The sequence below is a fragment of the Gamsiella multidivaricata genome (assembly GCF_025024155.1).
Source record: "Gamsiella multidivaricata strain RSA 2152 chromosome Unknown BC939scaffold_78, whole genome shotgun sequence".
Taxonomy (NCBI): Eukaryota; Fungi; Mortierellomycota; class Mortierellomycetes; order Mortierellales; family Mortierellaceae; genus Gamsiella; species Gamsiella multidivaricata.
In genome coordinates, this window is record NW_026251786.1 from 75442 (window position 1) to 91767 (window position 16326).

The following is a 16326-nucleotide window of genomic DNA, read 5'->3' on the forward strand; positions in this document are numbered from 1 at the left end:
GTAGCCAGGTCGTACAGGAACAGGAACAGACACAGGAACAGAACACATATAAGAAATATAGTCTATTTACAGAAGTGGTCTGTTGGTTTCCCACCGTGTCGGCCCAGTGCCGCCTACAACCGGCAGAACGCTGATCCCGAAGTAAAGATGTCCCACCACAGAACATCGTTCTTATCGCAAACAGCTCCGTAGCACATCACTCTCTTCTCCTTCACCCCCGCCTTCTCCCCCTCTCTCCTACCCCTCTCTCTCTCTCTCTCACTCACCCACCTCTCTCACATCTCTCACTCTCTCTTTCTCCCTGACATCAACACAGCACAATGGCTGTCCCCGTTACACCGTTGCAGTCAAAGCGCCAGCCCAGACTCACCCCCTCCGCGGAATGTCGTCTGCCTCCACCGCCCGAGCCCCTGACAGACTCCCAGGCCGCAACCCTCGATGCCCTCCGCACCCATATCCACACCACCGTTGCAAACACCCACGCCCAGCGCCGATGGGCCGACGACCACTGTCTCGTCCGCTACCTCAAGTCCAAGAAGTGGAACCTCAACGAGTCCAAGCAGGCCGTCCAGGATTCTATCCTCTGGAGGGAACAGTATAAGCCCGACATCCCCGACAAAAACAGCATTTGGATCGAGGTGAGAAATCATTCTCATTCTATTCATTTCCTTCATTCCTTCTGCTTGTAATCATCACCATTCTTCATTCCTCCCTCCTTCTTGTTTCTCCAGCAAATGAATTACTATCTTTGTACATCTATTTTTGTGTTTGTTTGCTTTTTTTTTAAGACGGGATCTGAGTATGCAAAGGAGCGGTTGCGATTGAAACGATGCAATTGAAAACCTATAATTTGTTATCAAGCAACAACAATAACAATAACAGCATCAACATGGACCATGGGCCATCGACCATTGGAAAGACTACAGCACAAGCAAGACAGGGGCTACAAGAGAACTTTGGGAGAGAGATGGCAAGAACTGATTTATGATAACTTATCCTACGAACACAAACTAACCTTTTGTAATTGCGAAACCGATGGAATTTATAGACCGCTCCTGGAAAGCTCTACGTCTCCGGCTTTGACATGGAGTCGCGGCCTCTGCTCTACATGAAGCCTCGACTCGAGAACACTGCCGCCTCGCCAGCGCAGATCCGCCACGTCGTCTTCCATCTCGAGCTCGCCATCGCACTCATGCCTGAGGGTGTCCAGAATCTGTGCATCATCATTGATTTTGCTGGCTCCTCCATGACCAAGAATCCCGGTGTTGCCGTTGCTCGTGAGATCATCCACGTTCTCGGTAGTCACTATCCAGAGCGTCTCGGCAAGGCCTACATTATCCATGGTAGGGTCTTATTTTAACATCATTGGCACCACCAGTATATTTCTGTCATAATGATGAGCTCTGGTTTAAAAGTAACTTACACGCTCTATATACCGCCCATTACTATCCCACAGCTCCATGGTTCTTCTTCCCCTTCTACAAGCTGATCTCGCCATTTATCGACCCTGTCACAAAAGCGAAAATTAATTTCGTAGACATGAAAAAGCAAAAGCCCAGATCCGCTGTCTCGACCCCTTCCTCTGCAGCTGCATCCGAGATCGATCTCTCTGCCGGCACTGTCACCACTCCTGTCCACAAGAAGGGCTCTTCTTCTGCGTCTGCAGGAGCCTTATCTTCTTCGTCTTCAGGAGCATCGGATAATGTGAATTTGTTGGATATGATCCCAGAAGACATGCTGGAACAGGCCTTTGGGGGCACCTCCGATTACGAATATGATCAGGAAACCTACTGGAATACTGCTGAAAAAGTCCTTGCAGATGCCAGGAACGCACTGGAGAAAGACCAGACACCCGATGTAGATGCGGTTGCTTCGTAGGGCTTCATTTCCTGTTTTCTTCTTCTCCCCTCCTAAACACCACCTTACAGATAAATCTGACACAAATAAAGCATCATGGCATACATATTACTGAATTCTGTTGAAAATGAACCTTTTAGACTATTAAATATTAGATAAATTACTATGGATGTACGATTGGGTGTCGAATGCACGAAGGGTAATGATACTGTGGCCGACTAGCTGCTGTGTTTGCTGTCAAGGCGCACAGGTGCTGGTGTGGTCACTTGCTCTTCCTCATCCTCGCTGCGATCATCAACCACGCCTCCTTTGCTGGAAAACATCTTGTAGACGATCCTGAAGATGGACCACAGCCAGAAGAACATGAGCGACTGCAGCACAAGCAAGAGCCCAGTGACGACATAATGCGTTAGCCTTGAGTAATATTCGCCACCGTGAAGAATCCAGGCATAGATGATATACCCATATAGGAAATGGCGCGTGTAGATCCAGATGAACATGAAGCAGGCAAAGATCGGGTCGCAAATACTGTCAGGCATCTCAATATACTTGAAGCACTTGCCCAGTGACAACACAATGTCCGCCAAATCCATCGATACAAACACCGCAGTTCCGAATGTGGTGACGTTCAGTGTCAGCGAAAAGGTAATGAGCATGACGGTGACCAAATGATGGCTATCGGTAACAATAGCGAGAGAATATTGTTAGATGATGACGAACATGACAATATACTTGTAGTAAATAGATAAGATTAGGCTGATGCTATGCCATGCAGTATGAAGAGGTGCATCTGCACGAACCTGATCATGGCCAAAAAATCCTTGCGAGGGGCTTCAATGCACATCACAAACATTTGCTGGATCCAGAACGAGAACTGCAACCAGTAGTAGTATTTGGTAATGACAGGCAACGCGGTAAGCGGGTAGCTGTCAAAGAACTGGTCTGTGTGGAACCACACAAACCAGTTATTCCATGTCGGCGTCAATTGTAGGCAGTACTATACATGAAAAGCATGGCAAGCGAGGAATTATATGCCGTTAGCAATCGCTCATTTCTTAAAGGCAGCCAAGTACCCTGGCTGCAATCCTGCCAAGCGCTTTCGGGGATAATGGCATCCTGGATATAGAAATATACAACACATTGAGGCCCTATCGATCCATACATCCCAGTGTGGGCTCATTCCTGTCCTTGTGCACTTCTTTAAGTTGCTGATCAACCTGCATTCCCTGTGCTCTCATATTCTTTTCGAAAAGCCCCGTAAAAATTGTTCGGGAATGTGGGCTGACTTACCAAGCCAAGGACCCAACTACAAGAATAATAAATGCAGATCCAGCCTTGCTCCGCGAACCTGAGGACGCTTCTTTCGCTGGTCGCACCCAGTCGGCGGGCTAGGGGCACGAGGATATAGGTCATGACAGCAGCTCTGAGGAAGGTAAAAGTCGTAATCCAAAAGACCAGGAAGTAGAGGTCCTCCCAAGACTTTTCGTAGGTGTTTGAGATGGGGTTGTACTCCTGGAAGAACAAGAACTTTTTCGCAAACGAATTGGGGAACAATGCATATGTTCCCAGAACCGCTAGGATGGCAATCAATGGCCCATCTATAAGTCATTGTTTGTTGTCAGGATTTTTAGAAAGGGAAGCAAGCATCAACGGCTGTCATCGTTATCATGATTACGGTACAGAATTGACAGAATTGACCAAAGGGTCAAGGGAAGAAGCAATTGAACGAACAAATACAGGGGAAACCCATCAGACACTAGAATAGACCCTTACCAATCTGGTGTCGGTCCATGGTCCCCAGGAAACCCTTCCTGCGATGCGGCTGCTGCGGGCTGTGCCTGGAGCTGTTGCTGCCAGTGTAGATAGTCTGGCCGGCAAGGTGCTTCTCGCTCCCCTGGGGCTGCACTCTTGATGCGGATGTGGCCATAACGGGAAGAACCAGGAATAAAGGGGCGTAAGAAAGGAAAAAGCGAAGGAATGAATCAGTCAAGAAGGATGAAAGGAATGAGAAGGATGGAAGGAAGAAGCGGACAAACAGTGGCGGTAAACAAGTTTTCACACCATACGACTCCAGGGATTATCAGGGTGTTAAAATTCAATAAGGTTGGCCGTAAACATTTACCCATTTTTTTAACGGCCGTCTACTTTGTACACTCATCCGCATTCGTCATGCCGGGCTCGTTTTGCAATGGTCTGTTAGGCTAGGGCTGCTTTAATATGGTCTGCTCTCTCTAGCGACGACTACAGGGACTACAGAAATATTATTATGCTAAATATAAAGAGTATTAAAGCTGGAACTGGAGCCAAGGAAGAACTAATAGTGGATGGAGTCCTAAGACTTCTCATCCGGTTTGTCTTCAGTGGCATCTGCCAGACGCGCATCAGAATCGGCAGAATCCATAGACGGGGCTTGATCCTTGAGAAGATCGACGTACTGCATTGGTACTGTGCACGCACAGGCAAAGACAGCCAAACTCATAGCGATGATCGACATCAGCTTCTGGGAGTCGCTGTATGCCTCGATAAGCTGGCTCCTAGTCATCTCATCCAGGCTGGGAATGTATACAGTCGGGCTGTTCATGGCCAGGAACTCGTCATAAGGGCCCGTGATGTGCATAGCCAGTCTTTGTGGGAGATACCTATCGTTTTATGATTATGCAAGGGTATTGGCGGTCAGCACACCGGAAAAGAAGTAGTTCCTTCAGCTTATCGTTCATGGTATTTTGTTCTATATCCTTACTGTGTCCAGACGCCTCCAGCCAAGGCATTGCCAAAGGCGCTTCCGAAAGAACCCATAATCTGCGTAACCTGTAGTATTATACGAGGAAAAGAAAGCCCAGTAAAAGTGAGAACCATACTCAGTGCACTTGGCACATGCAATAGATAATACATTACGCTGTGTAACCTACACCAATAACTGTTGCAATGTCCTTCCTTCCCACCGCACCAGTAACAGCCACGGAACTTGCAATGTTAGCCATTCCTCCTGCAGCACCGACAATTGTCTGCGAAATGACTACAAACGCATCCGAGGACGTTGGCAGACGCGCGGGAATCATTAAACCAATACCAGCTGTGTGGACAACGATACCAATCCAGATGAACGGACGGTATGTGTTGTAACGCTTCATGAGCATCGCAGTGAGCAGCTGGAAGACCAGATATGCTACTTGGTAACCACGTTCCAGCAAATATGCGTCGTCAAAGCCCAGGTTGCGCGACACGACTAAGTACAGAGTAAAGTACATCCAGCTGTAGGAACAATGCAAAGAGGCGGAGTTAGCCTGCTGCGGTGAATTACACAGCAAAAAGCACAGCCAACACAAAAGACAAGGCGTCTCCTTACTTCATTGAGGCCATGACAGTCATGAAGAAGCCGACGACCAATCCACCAAAGCAGGTACGGTTCATCCAGATTCTCATGGGCATGATGGGCTTGTCCGTGTATTTGAGTTCCCAGAAAGCCAAGAGTGCCAACGCGATCACTCCAGAAATGAACATACCGAGAATCTTTCCGTTCTTCCAGTTGCCCTCGAAGGTTTTGGCAAGGATCATAGGCAACAGCGTAAGACTCATACCCAAAGTGATCAGCAAGGCTCCGATAGCATCATATTCGTGCAGCAACCAGCCCAAAGATCGTCGGTGAACTTTGACGCCCTTGCGCTGAACCTTCTTTTGCAGGTACCAAAGAGGTGTGAGGATCGCGACAGCGCCAACGGCGGAAAGAAGGCCGACGACGAGGTAGACGTTGCGCCAGTTGCGACCAGGTCCGGACAGCGGATCGATAAGAGGTTGGGTCGCGAAGATGTTGACGGCTGATGGAAGGTCCCAGAGCGCAAAGACAATACCACGGTTGATCAACGAGGTCGTGTCTAAGGTGATGGCAGCATACAAGTTAATGAAGCTGATACATACCATCAGACAATGGTTGATATGAGAAGACGATGATACAATGAGGTTATCAAGTTACCTGCGATCAAGACTTGAGTCAAGGTCAACATGCCAGTTGAACCGATACCGTACGCAATTTGGCCGAGGGCGTATTGCTTGAAGGTGCTGGATGTACCCTGAATGGTGTAGCCGATCAAGTAGAAAACCATGGCGAAGGTCAAAGCCTCAGCGCGACCGACGACATCAGACACCTTAGTGTAGAACGGTACAAGGGCCGCTGACAGGATCTGGAGGATGGTGGGGAGGACACTGATCAACGAAGAGGAAATGAGGGCGGCCACAATATTACTTTGGCAGCCGTACATCAAGTTCACCTCGAACGAGTACAAAAAGGCCTGGACCAGCACACTGGCAATGAAAAGACAGCGATGTACTGGGTTAGTACCTTGTTTCCTGCCATCCCTGGAAGCGTATAATCGATTCGGAAGCGGAATAAATTCAATCCCCACGGGACAGACTTCTTACCCTACAACGAGGTACATGTACTGCCTGTGTGTGAAGGAGGAGCGGTCCAGGATCTTTGTGGGAGTGTCATCCTGTACAATGTTCTTAACAGGAGCACCTTTCTCCTCTAGGGCCGTGTTATTCTCCATTATGTATGAGTCAAGTTGCTGTGCTTGCAGATGACCGGGAGGGTGGAAGGAGGAGATAACTGAAGGACGTGAAGCGGAATGAAGACCTAGCCGATTCAGTATCGCAGAGAAGAGTAGCAGAAACGGAGCAAGGATAGAAGAGGAGAGGGAAGAGGGAAGGGAAAGCTCGTAAGGAGTCCTTTTATGGCCGAATGAGCAGCCAAGCGGCGCAAGTGAGAGACCCTTGAGTAAAGCGCCTATGAAGCCAAGGCAGGCGAACCAAAGCCCGATTCTATTCCGCCACTATGTGGATGAATCCTTTTGATGCCTGGAATACACGTACATAACCCCGGCTACAATGCATTAAATGAAGCGATCGGGGCCATATGGCGGTTTACACATAGAAGCTTATTTCTTTTCAGAGAGGAGGGGAGAGGGAAACAAATAGAATGTTAGAGCGGATAGAGAATGGGTACGGCGAGGAGACTCTTCATCTGATAAGTCGAGGCCCTGAGAGGCCTTATCAGATGCAACAATTATTAGCGTTCACGCCGAAGCGTCATTTTCTGTAAGCAGGGCGTTAGTTTTAGTTAGGGGCGAAGAGAGGCGGAGAAGAACCTTGGCAAAAAAAAAAAAAACAAAAAGAATGGAGATGGAAAAACAGGAAGGGTTCTACGGACCTAAGGGGCGAGCGGGGAACGACCTACAAAGACTAGGTGAGAGCTTGCCTTGACCGGAAAAAGTAATCTGATCAAAACAGAGACTGGACCGGGTAAGAGAAACTAGGGTAAAACTTTATTTATCAGATTCAATTGTCATCCCACTTATCAGATCTATTTAATCGTTATTTCTCAAGCCACTCCTGTCCTTCTGTGGAACTGCAGTACTACCAGAAGTACCCCCAGTTGTTGTTTATATCAGTGTTGTTGTGCCTATAGCCGCTTTTTTGTGCATAGGCCGACTGTGTGTTGCTGAGCGACTCAAGTTTAACCGCGAACCATCGTACGCGGAGATTCACCTTTCGTCGCTTTGCCGAGATACTCCTAGAGCCCCTGGGGTAGCTCGAACAATCTTCATCCAATGGCTCTCTACAACGCAACTCTGGCCTCGAACTTGTAGTGGAGTCAGAAATTAGAGGTGCGGACCAAACTCAGACAAACTCTCCTGTCCATCCATTCTACGGGGCGCCGACTTTGATATTTACCACCTTATTTTAGACTTTTAACTCATGTTGTATTAACTTTCCTTTGACGACCTTTTCTGCGCATTAGAAACTCACATGTCTTGACTTTATGCACAGCTGTTACTGACCTGTCCTGGTAAACGCACGACACCAGAATGAGTGGTATGGCCAGGGCGGGATGGACGCAAAAAATACCAGGCTATGTATCCTTGCATCTTGCAGCGGGCAAGGTTGTACAAGAAATATACACTTAGGCTACCATAGCACTGAAGCTGAGAACAGTACGCTCAAAGACAGGTTTGCAAACCTACTCCATGCGGAGGTAGAGGTGCAAAGACGCAGCTAAGGAGAATATTATGAAAAAGAGTTAGCCAATCGCGTCTCGATTGAATGATCGCTGATCTCAGCTCGCATTCCATGAGTTTCCTTTTGCGTCCTTTCATTGTTTGCCCCTGACTCGTGTGATGTCTGTGCCAATGTACTTGCGTGTGTCCTGATTATCACACACGCTTTACCATGCTTTTCTCTTGGTGCTTCGCCCACATCTGTATCTGCTATCAGAAGAAATGCGTTGTCGACTGCACGACTGACCATAGGTTCAACCCCGATTTATTACCCTGTATAAAATCTGCATAGCTACGCCATAGCTTTCGATTCAGTATTGTGAGCGGCCCATTTCTCGCCATTATTCTGTTTTCTTTGCACCTCGTTATCATCCCAATCCACTTACTTCAACCTGAGTCAATAAATGTCAATGGCTAATTATCTTTCAAGGGGTAGTAATATCCTTAGCAGCAGTGGCATTAAAGTGTCGTTGTAGTTCTGGCTCCCGCCACTTCAAGAGTCATTTCTGCTGCCATCTTCGTAGGCTAAGGAGTATTGCCAATCCCTCAGAGATATGACCATGTTAAGTCGGTTGATCTCCCCAACTCATGGCCATCCACTGGCTCAACTGCCAGTGTAGTGAATCAGTACTCGGTTATTGTACCTTGTAATGCATTTCAATTTTTGCACGTTGGCACAATTTCTACTGCAAAGAATGCTTTCTTCTCTCTCCACATCACACTCCCATTTCCTCCGTCTAGCTCATACTGGGTCCTAGGGTTACACGGCCTATGCCCACCTAGATCCTCGCTGGCACTGTAGCGGTTCCATGTGGGCTAGATGGGTACTCATGTCCCATGCTTGGTTACTCAAGAGTGCCTGGCACACAACAGCTACGACGATTCGCGCGGTCGGGCTTAGCCGAAGTATCTGAAGCGTGGTCGGGCGCTCAATGCTCCCCTCCTCCCCTCCCCCCTTTCCTCACCCTTGTTCTGCACTGCTCATCGTTTCTACTTGGCCATCATTCTCGTCACTCTCATCATCCTCATTTCCACCCCCGCCCTCATCCTTCCTCTCAATCGTCTCATCTTGTTCCCTCTCCTCTTACTCCCCCCTCTTCCTTCTTGCTCGACTTCAGTATCAAGCACTCAGCTCTTTCGCATCGCGCAACAACAAGGCTGTGTAACAATCCTCTTAATGTACGTTTTGTTGCGTGGGTCTTCGTCAATGATAATTCCACAGACAAGCCATCTCGACTGAACACCTCCCTGAACTCCACACACGGCAGCAAAGACTATCGCTTAAGCCATGCTCACATCACAGAGACAGATGCAGGCTCGCCCCTACGGCGAAGCACGTCTCCTGAACCGACCGGCCCTGATCGAGTATAAGCATATGCGTTTCCTAGTTTCGGACGCGCCTTCCGACAGCAATTTGGCACTGTACATCTCTGTAAGTCGAGATAGGTGCGCTCATGAACATGTTAGACCTTCAAATTTTCTTCCCAACGCGATTCACGAACACATCCTTCCATCAATGTGTGAATTAGGAATTTGAGCGCCATTGTGCCAAGGACGTGGTCCGTGTATGTGATCCTACCTATACAACGACTCCCCTGAATCAATTGGGCGTCAAGGTCTATGTGAGTGAAGTACACTTCGCACCTCTGCTTCCTTCTTATCGTACCCACGGAATGGTTTGCTCAATATTGTATATTCGCTATTGTCTTTAGGATTGGCCTTTTGGGGACGGTGAGGGCCCACCTCCGGCGATCACACGCGATTGGATAGACCTTGTTCGGGCACGATTCGGTACGGACGAAGGAAAGACACCGGAGTGCTCCATTGCGGTGCACTGCGTGGCAGGACTAGGGAGGTAAGGCGCGTTCAAATATCAGGACATCTGCACGGCTTTTTCTATCAACAGCGAAGTGTATTAGCCGTCGTTTGAGTTGCTGTCGTTGATCCCTTATATTGTATGCTCATATGTTTCTGTCATGCATTCGCCTTGGATAGAGCACCATTATTAGTGGTCATTGCATTGATTGAAGAAGGAATGACCCCAGAGGAGAGTATTGCCTATGTGAGAGAGCGCAGGCGCGGGGCCTTAAATGCCAAGCAGACTAAGTACATTATGGATTACAAGCGGAGAAAGTCTCGCAAATCAAAGTGCACCATCTTGTAGGACATCATGAGGTATTTCCATTTGATTCTTCCCAACGTACTTAGACTCAACATAGACACCGCATTACAGAAATAAAACACAGAGAGGCTTCTTAAGAATACTATCATGCGATATATATCACTGCAAGGAACAAGTATTTCCAAGCTCTGAGAAATGCGATCATTTATTGAAATAACTGGCAATTAGATATCTGGCGGTAGGAACGAGATGACATAGACCTTGCTGCCAGAACTCACCACTGCACAATGCTGGTTGCACTCCATCGTTGTATAGAATCGATTCCGAATAGCTTCCGTCAGGACCGCATCCACAGCTGGGCCGTGTATCTGTTTGATCTGCTTTGTTGCCCTGGTATAGACCGACATCTCGTTAAGACGCGTACAGTTGAGTGGCATGAAGATCCCGTACGAATCTCTCGCAGATGTCGTGCCATGCTCCAGCGTACGACAGGTGCGCGGTAGGCAGCAGATGCTGGCTGCACGAGGGAATCGCGTGGGTATAATCAATCGCTCCTGATCAAACGCTTTGCCCGTGCCGCCAACACGTTGTCGAATTTGAGACAGCAGACTGTTGGAAGTCTTCCAGACTCTACCCGACGTCGAGGTGCGCGAAGATGATGCCGATACCGGTCGTAGGCTGACCGGTCCGGTGTGGTTCGATGTTGATGCCTCAGCAACAGCGCAACCCATCCGCAGATGGTTTGATGCAGCGAAATGACTAGATGACAAAGGGACCTGATTCTCCTTCCCTCTGCGCTGCTCCGATGATATCTTTTCCGTTGAATCCGGGTAGCTGCTGGCCGCAAAACTGAAAAATTCCTGCTCGCTCCCCGATTTGAGATAATCCAACATGAGCTCATACTCGTACACCGCATCCCGTGTCGAGAACATGACTTTATCGCCGTGAATTGTTGGCGTAAACTGAATGGCTTGAGTTGCATGCGGCAACAAAATCCGCTCCATGACGCAAGATCGCTTCAGGCAGTACACCAAAGTCTCTCCATTTGTGCTGGCAGAGATTACATACTTGCGGTTCATTATGCTTATATGAATCACCTAAGTAAAAATGAATCGCAAGTGTCAGGCTATAGCAACGGTGGATCGAAGGATGGCGAGCATGGTAACAAAGGTACCTACATCGCCTTCGTGTGCCTGATAACTACCCACGACTTTGAGTGTCGTCCTCGAGCTCCAATCAAATACGGTGACAGCCCCGTCGCTTTGACCGTATCCAATGTAGCATTCGTCCATGTACATAAAACTGGCAGTTTGAGGCATGGCTGTGTCATCCTGCATAATGAGCTCTCCTGTTCGAATGTCCCAGACGTACAGACCGCTATCGCCAACAATGCCGACCAGCAGATTTTGGTTAGAATACCAACAACAAGAATAGAGAAAGATTTTGTAGGCTAGAGATTACGGTCCGCCTTACCCAAACGACGTCCTAGCACAGGCCGCTCCGGCAATCTCGGATTGGGAGACACAAGTCAATGGTTGCTGCGCATGGAGTACCCGAACGCATTGCAAAGTCCGTAGGTCCCATACACGCAAGGTCGAGTCGATCGAGGCCGTGACAAGAGTCCACATGGAGGTTTCTAAGCTAGAAACAAGCCCGGTATGGCCCTCAAGAACATGGACCGCCTGCGGTCTTGCGTCGGCCCAATTTTGTTTGACAATGTTGCTGTTTCGATGCAAGAACTTGTAATATTCCAGCCAAGGTACTACTCCTCGCCGACCTTGAATGTGTCTTTCCAGAAAAAGAGGATGCTGTTTGCTCTTGACTCTCCAAACGCCATTATCGCTCACCATTCTGGCGCAGAACTTGTTCACCTACAGAAGGGAGCGAGAGGGTTCAATTAGCACGAGACGAACCGACGGTGGATGTGAACAGGAACTGCGGGGGCACGGATGTTTGTTTTATGGTACTACCACCTGACGCCTTGTGCGTGTGTGATGTGCACCGGGAGACCTTTGATCTCAAAGTCTGCTCAAAGATGAAAATGAGCTGCTTTGCTTACCTGGGCCAAACGAGTTAAGTCCAGGGCATCGAGAAGACTAAGAGACGAGGACGCAATCCCAAAAGAGCATTGTTGGTATGAAAAAGGGCTCATTGAACTTATGGGTCCAATTATACATCCTGGCACGGATGTCTGCACAAGTGACCATGCCGTGCCATGCCATATACGTACCACAAGACATTGAAGAAGAGTTCTGAGGGAAGTTGAGAAAAAGCTGCTGCCGACAAGGGAGCGAGCGAGGGAGTAAACGAGGGTGGCGTCGAAGTCGCAAACTGCTGTTTCAAGAGGTAAGACGCATCCAGCGTCACCCTTGTATCTCTTGAGAGGACCGGTGTTGCCGCTTCGGTGGCGACAGTGAAGATAGCCTTTCCGGCTTTGAGCTCCTTGCGCTTGTTATTCTTCATATCTACATCCGTATCCGCTGCATCCTTCGCCGTATCCATGTCGACATCCATATCCATGCTCATGTTTAAATCCTTGACCTCAATCACCTCAACGGCCTTCTGGGTTTCCTGCCTCATCTCCTTATGTTTCGTTTCCTGCACCTTTTCTTCCCCGTGCTTAATCTCCTTCCCTTTCTCCTTCTCATTGTCTTTGGTCTTTGCTTTCGGTTTCTTGAGATTGTGGACTTTTATGACCGACAAAGGCGAGTCCTTGGGTGGAGAACAGGAGGGCGAGGAGGAGGAGGAACCTCCACCAATGCCACTATGAACAAAGTGGTCTCGCTCGGCCTGGAGTTGCATGGCCTGTGATCTGACGGCAACAGGGGAGAATGGGGGAGAGGGAGAGTAAAGATGTAAGTAAGGGGCAGTTGACGAATCTGTTGATGTGTAATGGAAGGTGATGGTCTATGTGGACTACGTACGGAGATGGCAGGAGTGAGTGGATGGAGTTGAGATGATGCCCGACGGGTACAAGCAAAAAACCTTTCCAATATGATATTCGCTTACTTATTTAATTCAATTGCCGTCCAAGAGATCGTGACACAGCTCTTTTTCATTTCCCATTGCGTCTATGCTGCCGCTCCACACGGCGCCTAGTGTTGTTGTTGTTGCTGTTGCTGTGGATGCTTCAGCTCCCGGGGCCACTCTTGGTGCTCAACAAGACAGAGGGCGGCGCGAGCCATATTGTAGCCAGCGTTATGGTCTCGATCCCTTTTACTGGTTGCATTGTAGGCACTTGATGGCCCGACCCTCAACCTTTCCTAAGATATCGCACTGACAACATGCTATAGAGGTCCTCCATTCATCAGTACGGACTATAAGCATGTTGTGGGCCACCACTGATGCGTATCATAGTAATAAATCCCTGTTATTAATTTCTTTTTTGCGCAAACCATTATCGCCAAGTTCATGCAGTCGTATTACCTTCTCCTTTAAAGCTGTTATGAATTGCTGGTGCGGATAGAAGGAACGGAGTTGTCGCTGCACTTCTAGCACCGATACAATGTGTCTCTCGATCGAAAGGCGCAGCGATCTCCAGGCAGTGCTTTGGTCGACATTGGCTGCCGCCGGTGCTGGTGGTAATATTGGGAGGCATACGATTGCTTGAATTGTCTACTCCAGCTCGTGTAGCTCATGATGATAGGTTGTTGTCCCTGGAGTGCACCAGCGACCAATCTGCCGTGGTGAGGACGACCGCTGTAACGGTCTTCTTGACCCCTGTTGTCAATTCCAACAACCTTGTATGTTCTTTAGTTGCCTAGTTGGCACTCCATCTGGTATTCGTCTCCCAGGGCAATCTTAATGTCTTCTATCTTCTATTTCGCTGTATTCAGCACGGTAACACCACTCGGCTGCTTCTTGACCAAGGAGCAAGGAATCAGTTTGAGGACGCATCCATCAGTGGTGAACGATTCTGTCCACACATATTTCCTCCGGAAATATCCTGCGTTGATTTCTGCCTTGTACCCCTCGAGTATCGTAACTCATTCTTGAGGAAGTTTGACAGAGCCGTCCGAGCAGCATGGTCTCGTTGGAATTGTCTAATGCGCGTTGAGAAGGATGCGCCTGTAACTCTTTGTTATTTCCCTCAGACAGCCATTGGTCGTGGTATCCGCTCGTGGTTTTCTTAATGTTGCGCCTCTTGGTCGTGGATGGCCATGATGTCACAGAGAATAATTAGAAAGGATATTATTGCGGAAGATGATAAGCTGGACAAGTTGTCTCTTTTGAAATCGATGTCTGCTCGTATCAGACCAGGGCGGGCCGCCATAGCAGCGCCGATGTGCGCCGCAATCGCCTGCTGAGCGCGTCTGTCGCTGCACGTACCATCTCTTAGATTATGTGAACGACGTCCTTGTGGAACCGGTCCCGCTCTGCTTCGTCAGCATTCATGACCTCGGACAAACCGACCCTTAGCTGTGTCGAAAGGGTGCCGCAGTTCAACGCAACTATCCTGAAAATGGCTTTGAGGGACGTGCTCATAATGGCTGCTCGATTCCTGGATTTGGGTGTATCCGTACCAGTGGCCTCTGAGGGAATAGCCCTAGCACCTCTAGGCGACGGGTTGAATATAAGTTTCGGTTTCTGCCTTCTCTTTTCGTTGACTCTTTAGTTGAGGTTAGAGTAGTTAGGGCGGGTGCCTGAGACTTGGTCAGTGGGGTCCGGTATATCTTGGCTCGGTACTGGCTCAGCGCCATGTACTTGTTTCGTGATGTCTGTGTCGTAGGAGAACAAAGGACTAGGCAAATGGGAAATGGTCGATATCTCATGGCCTTGAACCGTACCAAAAAGGCGTTTACCTCCAGGATGGCATCGTACATCAGGCCATCGAGGATATCCTGGTCTTCGTACCTCAAGAAGACATCAGAGGCGGCGTCGCAATGGCCGGCCGGATGTAGACTCGGCAAGTTCAGCCTACTCGTTATAGTATCGCAATATCCCTGCAGAATAAGAGGCACTGTAAGGCTACACGCATTTAGGATGCTCCTTAGCACTTGATAGACCATATCCTCTCACATTCTTGACGTATGGTGCGGAGCATCTAGTCACGACTATATGTAGAAAACGTTGAAGCTCAAAAACCATTGAACTAGAAGTTTGGGTTGTAGATACATATTTCAGTGGTCCGAATTTTGATTCAGCAGTTGTATATGATAATGAGTAGGCGTTTCTAGTCATGTCAAAGTCTTATGTTGCGACTAGATGTTCAGCATTGTAGTCATTTTTGGTGACTATGCCAGCTACGATCCACATCACTGCACTGATACCAAGCCGTTGAAGGATATCGGTCGAGCCTTCAATGGGTTGAGTCCGAACCTGTTTTAGGAGCTTCGGCGAAAGAAAGTATCGACCATACGGAAAGGATAGTCGGAGTCTATTGCTGCGACATATACAGGCGGGGGTAGGGTAGAGATACACACGTCCGATCCGCCGGTACATCCCGACCAAGGCTTTTGAGGCGGGATATGAGGTCGGTCGAGGAGACGCATCCCCTGGCGGTTTACCAGAAGCGCTTGATCTTCTAGATCTCCTTGATAATCTTGGGTTTTCGATAGCGAATTATCGGTGTAAGTAAAGGTACAATACCTATAGGAGGAGGATAGCAACGCCGATTGTTAGAATGGGTGTTGCGGGAGCGTTAATCGGGGTCAGCGATGGCTGCTGAACTTGAGTCGAGCGGACCATGGAGTGGTTCATTAAAGCCTGCGATCGGACGAGGGGGTGGTTGGCACCCTACTGCCGCTTGAGGTTTACTTCAGCTCTCCCATCATGCGCATTCCTTTTTTGCGCAGTGGGTGGACCATTCAGGTGAAGGGTAACTTTGTTCTGAGCAAACATCTCGGAGAGTTTGCAGTGAAGCCCATGGACCATCGCATCGGTGGCCCCCGCGTTCAGCTGAGCGTCGGTTTGCTGGGCGATAGCAGCATCTGTTTGGTTTTGGGCTTGGAGATCATAGACAAAGTATTTAAACAGTGGGTAATGCATCCAAGATCGATATCAGATAGAGCCAAGGCAAAGAACAGAGAGTATTTGAATAGAGACAATAAACCGAACGCGGAGATGCTTTAATGCTATGGACGCCATATCAGACACAACAACGAAGACCCCGTCTTCAATGTACAACACTCAAAAAGAGAATTGTGCTAGTGGCTAGAAGAGCTCGATTGGTCAGAGTAAAGTAAATACGACAGTAATACGCGCTCTACATACCTTGTTTTTCTGTGAGTTTTAGGTCTTTAGTCGCCGGATGCACAATACACGATGACTCCAGGGCAGCTCATGGAGCATATCGTC

General features: G+C 48.6%; 7 protein-coding genes across 7 annotated transcripts; 2 read left to right on the forward strand and 5 right to left on the reverse strand.

The window, feature by feature from the left end:
• The first annotated feature begins 91 nt into the window (after positions 1-91).
• Positions 92-1973, forward strand: BC939DRAFT_463682 (CRAL-TRIO domain-containing protein). The gene is made up of 3 exons (XM_051557268.1): positions 92-638; positions 1049-1343; positions 1457-1973. The coding sequence occupies exons 1-3, from the start codon at positions 321-323 to the stop codon at positions 1876-1878; spliced, it is 1035 nt and encodes a 344-aa protein (XP_051408242.1). The 5' UTR covers positions 92-320; the 3' UTR covers positions 1879-1973.
• A 4-nt stretch (positions 1974-1977) lies between these two features.
• BC939DRAFT_463685 (TLC domain-containing protein) lies at positions 1978-3945 on the reverse strand. Its single transcript, XM_051557269.1, has 4 exons — positions 3631-3945; positions 3148-3455; positions 2658-2854; positions 1978-2532 (listed from the first exon to the last, which is right to left on the reverse strand). The coding sequence occupies exons 1-4, from the start codon at positions 3782-3784 to the stop codon at positions 2076-2078; spliced, it is 1116 nt and encodes a 371-aa protein (XP_051408243.1). The 5' UTR covers positions 3785-3945; the 3' UTR covers positions 1978-2075.
• A 154-nt stretch (positions 3946-4099) lies between these two features.
• On the reverse strand, positions 4100-6570 carry BC939DRAFT_496092 (major facilitator superfamily domain-containing protein). The gene is made up of 6 exons (XM_051559672.1): positions 6274-6570; positions 5828-6156; positions 5204-5729; positions 4767-5109; positions 4598-4665; positions 4100-4496 (listed from the first exon to the last, which is right to left on the reverse strand). Exons 1-6 carry the CDS (start codon positions 6399-6401, stop codon positions 4190-4192), a joined length of 1701 nt encoding a protein of 566 aa, XP_051408244.1. The 5' UTR covers positions 6402-6570; the 3' UTR covers positions 4100-4189.
• Positions 6571-9216: 2646 nt separating this feature from the next.
• BC939DRAFT_401762 (dual specificity protein phosphatase CDC14B) lies at positions 9217-10071 on the forward strand (the record flags this gene model as incomplete). The annotated part of the gene is made up of 4 exons (XM_051552626.1): positions 9217-9339; positions 9437-9529; positions 9620-9762; positions 9903-10071. The coding sequence occupies 4 exons, from the start codon at positions 9217-9219 to the stop codon at positions 10069-10071; spliced, it is 528 nt and encodes a 175-aa protein (XP_051408245.1).
• A 120-nt stretch (positions 10072-10191) lies between these two features.
• Positions 10192-11451, reverse strand: BC939DRAFT_298533 (uncharacterized protein). Its single transcript, XM_051551360.1, has 2 exons — positions 11204-11451; positions 10192-11126 (listed from the first exon to the last, which is right to left on the reverse strand). The coding sequence occupies exon 2, from the start codon at positions 11106-11108 to the stop codon at positions 10254-10256; it is 855 nt and encodes a 284-aa protein (XP_051408246.1). The 5' UTR covers positions 11109-11126; positions 11204-11451; the 3' UTR covers positions 10192-10253.
• Positions 10842-12981, reverse strand: BC939DRAFT_298521 (WD40-repeat-containing domain protein). Its single transcript, XM_051551359.1, has 5 exons — positions 12954-12981; positions 12260-12834; positions 12089-12125; positions 11503-11900; positions 10842-11406 (listed from the first exon to the last, which is right to left on the reverse strand). The coding sequence occupies exons 2-5, from the start codon at positions 12829-12831 to the stop codon at positions 11151-11153; spliced, it is 1263 nt and encodes a 420-aa protein (XP_051408247.1). The 5' UTR covers positions 12832-12834; positions 12954-12981; the 3' UTR covers positions 10842-11150.
• Positions 12982-14268: 1287 nt separating this feature from the next.
• Positions 14269-15129, reverse strand: BC939DRAFT_298506 (uncharacterized protein). The gene has a single exon (XM_051551358.1). It carries the CDS (start codon positions 15036-15038, stop codon positions 14511-14513), a length of 528 nt encoding a protein of 175 aa, XP_051408248.1. The 5' UTR covers positions 15039-15129; the 3' UTR covers positions 14269-14510.
• Between the last annotated feature and the right edge of the window lie 1197 nt (positions 15130-16326).

Excerpts from the sequence above, each read along its gene's own strand:
- BC939DRAFT_298533 (XM_051551360.1), bottom strand. The coding sequence starts at position 11,108 with ATGAACCGCAAGTATGTAATCTCTGCCAGCACAAATGGAGAGACTTTG.
- BC939DRAFT_496092 (XM_051559672.1), bottom strand. The coding sequence starts at position 6,401 with ATGGAGAATAACACGGCCCTAGAGGAGAAAGGTGCTCCTGTTAAGAAC. Across the intron at positions 6,157-6,273 it reads TACATGTACCTCGTTGTAGG|TGTGCTGGTCCAGGCCTTTT; the intron begins GTAAGAAGTCTG and ends TTTCATTGCCAG. Across the intron at positions 4,666-4,766 it reads ACATTGCAACAGTTATTGGT|GTTACGCAGATTATGGGTTC; the intron begins GTAGGTTACACA and ends ATAATACTACAG.
- BC939DRAFT_298521 (XM_051551359.1), bottom strand. The coding sequence starts at position 12,831 with ATGCAACTCCAGGCCGAGCGAGACCACTTTGTTCATAGTGGCATTGGT. Across the intron at positions 12,126-12,259 it reads CTCTTCTTCAATGTCTTGTG|TCTTCTCGATGCCCTGGACT; the intron begins GTACGTATATGG and ends CTCGTCTCTTAG. Across the intron at positions 11,901-12,088 it reads ACTTAACTCGTTTGGCCCAG|GTGAACAAGTTCTGCGCCAG; the intron begins GTAAGCAAAGCA and ends TCCCTTCTGTAG.
- BC939DRAFT_463682 (XM_051557268.1), top strand. The coding sequence starts at position 321 with ATGGCTGTCCCCGTTACACCGTTGCAGTCAAAGCGCCAGCCCAGACTC. Across the intron at positions 639-1,048 it reads AAAACAGCATTTGGATCGAG|ACCGCTCCTGGAAAGCTCTA; the intron begins GTGAGAAATCAT and ends TGGAATTTATAG. Across the intron at positions 1,344-1,456 it reads CAAGGCCTACATTATCCATG|CTCCATGGTTCTTCTTCCCC; the intron begins GTAGGGTCTTAT and ends ACTATCCCACAG.
- BC939DRAFT_298506 (XM_051551358.1), bottom strand. The coding sequence starts at position 15,038 with ATGGTCTATCAAGTGCTAAGGAGCATCCTAAATGCGTGTAGCCTTACA.
- BC939DRAFT_463685 (XM_051557269.1), bottom strand. The coding sequence starts at position 3,784 with ATGGCCACATCCGCATCAAGAGTGCAGCCCCAGGGGAGCGAGAAGCAC. Across the intron at positions 2,855-3,147 it reads GTAGTTGGGTCCTTGGCTTG|TACTGCCTACAATTGACGCC; the intron begins GTAAGTCAGCCC and ends TTTCATGTATAG. Across the intron at positions 2,533-2,657 it reads GATTTTTTGGCCATGATCAG|CCATCATTTGGTCACCGTCA; the intron begins GTTCGTGCAGAT and ends TGTTACCGATAG.